General features: G+C 38.7%; 1 protein-coding gene across 1 annotated transcript in view; it reads left to right on the top strand.

The window, feature by feature from the left end:
* The window catches only part of SLC26A7 (solute carrier family 26 (anion exchanger), member 7), a 72787-nt gene that overhangs the window by 39222 nt on the left and 27804 nt on the right, over positions 1-5761 (top strand). The window contains exons 5-7 of the mRNA XM_009891856.1: positions 463-615; positions 2018-2100; positions 3708-3855. Of these exons, the coding sequence (XP_009890158.1) occupies positions 463-615; positions 2018-2100; positions 3708-3855 (384 nt within the window). The remainder of the gene's footprint in view (positions 1-462; positions 616-2017; positions 2101-3707; positions 3856-5761) is intronic.

The raw sequence follows: 5761 nt of genomic DNA, 5'->3' as shown, positions 1-5761 counted from the left end.
TCCCTCTCCTTTCTGCCTTTAAATTTTTTTCCTCAGAAGTAACTTTTACTGTTAGAGTTCGTGGATGTTGTGAGCTATGGACACTGAAAACAAATTGTGCATCCAAGATTTTTGTGCAACACTCATTTATCTTACTGAATTTAATGAGACTGAATAAGAAGTTACATATCGCGTTTACTGGAACTTTCTTGCTTCTTTCTACCAATAGACATTTTTAAATTCATATATACAAGTATTTGCTGCGTTTTTGAGTTTTCAAAAGCCCATAGTATTTTAGCAACAATAAATGGGCTATTTTCTTACTTACACAATCTTAAGTGTATGCCAGTTCATCAGATTGCAATATTGATTCAGCTCTCACAGATTATTTAAGATGTCTGAAGCTGTGTAGAATATGCCATAGCATGTGACCCAAAATGACACATTGTTTGATCTGTGATTGTTATTTGCCATTCATTGTAGATTTATGCCTACATATTTGAGAATATCAGAACAGTCCAGTTGGAGGCTTTACTTCTCTCCCTGCTGAGCATTGTGGTGCTTGTTCTTGTTAAAGAACTGAATGAGAAATTTCAGAGAAACATTAAAGTTGTTCTTCCCATCGATCTAGTTTTGGTAAGTACAAAATCAGACGTCAGACTTTTGCTTTACAAAGCTTTCAGTGGTTCAACTAATCTGCTGAAGTTTACTGTGTTGCCTACAATTACCCACAGCCACACCTGCCACTTATTAAATGGTTAGCTAGTTTTCATGGTTGTATGTTAAATTTAAGAGCAGGAAATAGTTTGACTAAATAATTAAGAAAGAAGGGACACACATTACCGATTTGTATAACATTTTTTGTGTGTTTACTACTTTTTACATAATCACAAGAGGAAGAAGCCTAGAATGTTAAAGTGTAAGAAGTTTGAAATAGAAACTGAAAAGTAATGGGCACATAATAACTCCACTTGTGCTGGGTAGTTGGGGCTTAGATGTTGCTTGTTATTTATCTGCAACAAAGCTAAATACCTAAACTATTGCTTCCTGTAATTTTACTTTCAATTTTCCTTTCACATGGCTTACGCTAAATTGAAATTAGCTATTGCATTGTAAATCCCTACTTAAGGATTAAGCTATAATCAAATAACCAGCACCAGGACAGAAGATTTCTGTTTTTCTCTAGACCTCTAAAAGAAAACAAATTAAAAAAAAAGAAGGACAGGTATTTTTCAGAGTGGATCATCACAATTACTCTTCTTTTGCTGGAAAAAGTTATTTACAAGAGAATACTTTTTCTTGGGCAAAATGCTGGAAAAGAAGGTAGTGTAGTTCTGGTCCCTGCTCTAAGATCTGTTTCTGTGTTGCCTTTTGAACAATACTGGATAAAATGTACCAGCAAACTGAGGATCATGGACTGGAACCTGTGCCTGTTCTATTGGGATTTGTGTCCATCTCATCAGAAGTACAGGAACTGAGCACGAAACTCCTCAGGGCCAAACTTTCCACTCCCTCAGCAACATTTATACCTGCAGGGAAATAAATATAAGAGGCAGCCACATCTTCCACTGTGTTTTGTGCTGAAGTCAACGCTGCCAGTCGGGATTAGATGTGCTCGGAGAATATCAGCTGAATCAGACCACTCAGGAATAATTATGAATTATTTTAAGCTGCTCACGTGAATGGCAGTGGTCTGAGGTGTGTGCTGCACACAAGAAATTTGGACAGAGATTGGCAAGATTCCTGAGGCTTTACAGAGAGTTGTACTGATCCCCGTCACCAACATTGAACATCCAAACTCCAGCATAGTCCTTCTACAGTCATCATTTCTAAATTCATTATTGTGTCCAGATCTTAGTTTCTTTTGACTCTCTTCCACATTTGTAAAAATTTTTGTGATAATACTTCTCTGTCTTACCAGGTTGATCTAAGGATAAATGCACGAACACTGTCACGTGCTTAGGTATGGCAATAGTGGGGACCATGTGAGAAGCTAAGCAATAGAAACATAACACCTTTTTCTGTGTTGAATCAATAGATAATTGCTACATCCGTTGCCTGCTACTATGCTGATATGGAATACATCTATGGGCTAGAAGTTGTGGGACATATTCCTGAAGGGTAATGTGTTTTTTATTAGCTTGTGGCTTTTAAATATGTTTACTTCTGAGAACAGTCTCTGAAGAGGTCAAAGTAGTTTTCTGAAATAAGAAATGGCAAAAATAATTTGTTTCCAGCCTCCTCAAATACTCTTTCACAATTCAACCCCATGTTAACAAGGTATATCTGTATAGATTTCATAAAATGCAGGCTTTCTTGTACATTTTCATAGCTTTTTCATTACTTTATGGAATAAAAAGTAGGTACTAATTACCTGATGATGGCTGATAGATGTATGAGAGAAGGGCAGAGCACTCTCTAAAAGATTATTGCAACCTGCTTTTTGAGGGTTGCCTTGTGTTGTAGCAGAAAGGACTTGTAATGACAGAAGGCTTGTAGATTACTACACTTCATTCTTCTCCACTCATATAGTAATTTTAGAAAATGGAGTTTCTGATTAAATGTAAAGGATTTAGAAATGCTTAATCTAGAAAAGAGCATTCTAACTACAGACAGTGATACATTTTTCTCCATGACATTGAAGGGAAGGAAAAAAATATTCGGTATAATTGGCTGGAAAGAGAAATTAGATTAGATGTCAGAGAGGATGCTCAGACTCTAAGGGTTGGTAAGGAATACCACAGCTGTTGGGTAATGTCCCTTTTGGAAATTGCAGGGTTTCCCTAAATTTCACAAAGTACAAGTCCAAGGCAGCATGACTGCAAGTGTGGCAGCTTGCACTGATAGAAATAAAATAAGGGAAGTCACTGATAAAGAAAATTGTTTTTAAGTATTTAGGGCATGCTAATATATGTTACTTATCTGAGACTAAACATGGCTTAGTGTGCCCTTTTGATACATGTTATGAACAGCTAAAGTGTATTGGTGCAGCTTCAATCAGGAGCTCATTTTCTGTCTAACCTCACAGGAGAAGATTCTGTAGTGTTGAAGAACACAAGCAGAAGCCTGGATCATTCCTGTGTATTTTTAGGCACTTACCTGAATAACTAACTGACTTGTCAGTGGAGGGCATTAGAAACCTTCAGAGTGCAGTTTGGCTCTCAGGCTGTGAGATTTGCGCTCTGGAGAGACTGAAGCTTTTTCGTGGAGTACAGAAACCATCTGGGGTGATTTGGTTCTTAACTGAGGTGTTTCATTGCAGTCCCCATTAGAAAGTCTCCATGAGATGGAATAAATGTCCATACTGTCCATAACCTACAGGAATACTAAATTGTTTAAAAGGTTTACACTTCACAGGAAAGCCATCTATAAAAAAAGAAAAAAATACAGTAGAGGGTTTTTTATTGCACATTACAAAATTACAGAATGATGGCTTATTTTATCTGTCAGTGGGGGAGCTAATTTATAAGGATCCCTTCATAATTTCTCAAATTGAAGTTTACAAATGGAATACTCCATCTGAAACTGTTTCATCTTCCTGTATAAATTCTCTCCTGCAGTTCCCCACAGATCTTATTAATCTAAAGTATTGAAAAATGTCACCCTACAAGTATTAAAAAAAAATAGCTATGCACGCAAAGATTGTTTCTCTTATATTTTCATGAATTGCAGGTGCATTGAGGTTATGTTCCAGGCTTTGCAAAAAGGACTGTCTTTATTTTTTATAGGTTACCATCACCGAAAACGCCACCCATGAATGTCCTGCCTGAAGTAGTCACTGAGGCTTTTGGAGTAGCACTGGTTGGTTATGTAGCGTCACTAGCTCTTGCCAAAGCCTCTGCTAAAAAGTTTAAATACACGGTGGATGATAACCAGGTAAAGCTCTTTCTCCTTATTGTCAGTAAGCCTTGAAATTGTTTCACCATTCTGGAAATGTATTACAGATGAACGTCCAGAAGGAAAGGGTGAGTTCCATATGACATCCTGAGGCCTTCCAGTAATTATAGCAAACCCCAAATCTAGTGTAAATCAGCTCTGCAGAATGCTCTAGTTGATTGACCTGTTCCTTTTGGGGAAACACATCCTCCAGGATAATCTCATAATACTGCATTTGGTGCAGCCAGCAGCCAATTTGGGTGTCAATGCATTTTTCCAGTGTTCTAAGACAAGACAGCTTCTCCACTGGCAGCTGAGCTCTTAAAGACCAAGATGTTAAATCAGACACTAATTAAAGAAACAAAGCAGTTCTAAAAATAAACCAGATACTTAAAGTCCTGGGACATATCTGATATTATAAAATGAAGCTTCTGCAAAGTAGAAGTCTCATGTGAAATAAGGGTTTATTTGTATAAAAGAAGCAGAGTGGGTTCAGACAGTGCTGCCAAATTTGCAGTCATGGGAGCTTTCTGTGCAGCGTTCCACTTTACAGTGGGCAAGCTTAAATAAGAGTGGGATGTTTACTGTCTTAACTACCCCATTGCTGGTCATGGCGGGTCGGTAGTTCCAAGCCAACTGGAAATCCTTGGAGGCAATTATTCAAGCACTGTGGTAAGAAACACTCCATTTTAGATAACTGGCAATAGTGCTGTGTGATGAAAATGCTGCCTCAACCTTTCTCTTAAGTGGTTTGGGACAAGCGACATAAGGATGAAAGAAGAACAGTTGGTTTTGCAGCTGGAGGTCTACTTGAACACCCTATCTAGACAGATCAGTCTTGCTACATCACCACATGTCTTTTACCACTCTGTGTCATTGGAAAATACGGTGGGAACATTCTTGTCTACTCAGGTTGCTAAAGATTTTTCAGAATGAATACATTGCGCCAAGAATTTCTGTTGATGCTTCAGAGCCATGTTTTGTAGGGAGCAGAGGGAAAATGCTTTGAGCTTAATAAAACTCAGGCTTCAGGGCAATACGCTGTATTGTCTCAAGAGCACTAAATGGAGCACAGCAACCTGTATGTCTTTATGCACCTTTGGAAAACTTGTAGCTTACACAGCTTAATTACTGAGTTGTTGGAAAGTATGTGTATGTGTGCATTGAATAATGGAGAAAAAGAGCAAAACCTCCGTGAGAACAGAGGCTACTGTGGCAGCGGGGTGGGGTAGTTGTATCGCACTCAGGGCCCAGGCATAGGGTTCTGCATGGTGGCGTGTGGGTGTGCAAAGCTGTCCGGGGAGCTTTAAGGTGGTGCTGTCCTGTGCTGTCAAGACAAACTCATGATCAGGTGTTACCCTGGCTGGATACAATACCATTTGTGTCCTAAGCACTTCTGGCAGTATTGAGGTCTTTTCTTACACATGGCCCTCAGGAGATGAATGAGATCCTTATAGTCTGGGGAAGAAGGCTGATGCTGGGTAGCCAAATTCGGGTGCTTTCTTAGAAAAAACTGTTCAGCTCAGGCTGTAGATACAAGGTGGCTCCCCCACTTTTTGTTCTATAAAACTTTGTTCAGACATGTCTGCATTTTGACTGTGAATAAACACCAAATGTATTTGTAATGAAAGACAGCATGCAGATAGTATTGCTACCATACTCCACTTTCACTAAAGCATGGTCTAAAAGAAAAAAAAAATCAGTGGCTGTCTTTTTCCGATAGAGTCATAAGCCAGAAACAACCTGGACACTGTCCAGATCCCACTACTTGAGAATCTGGCCTGTTAAAAAGCAGATGTGGATCAAGATGTAAATATTTTGGCTGGATTTCATCTTCAGAACTTAGCAATACCATTTATTCTGTGAACAAAATGTGCCTCCTGCATTTGATGAACCTGGTTCAGCA

The sequence above is a fragment of the Charadrius vociferus genome, unplaced genomic scaffold (assembly GCF_000708025.1).
Source record: "Charadrius vociferus isolate BGI_N301 unplaced genomic scaffold, ASM70802v2 scaffold15, whole genome shotgun sequence".
NCBI classification, from domain to species: Eukaryota; Metazoa; Chordata; class Aves; order Charadriiformes; family Charadriidae; genus Charadrius; species Charadrius vociferus.
Note: the sequence above shows the minus strand (reverse complement) of the source record. Positions and strands in the feature narration are given on the sequence as shown.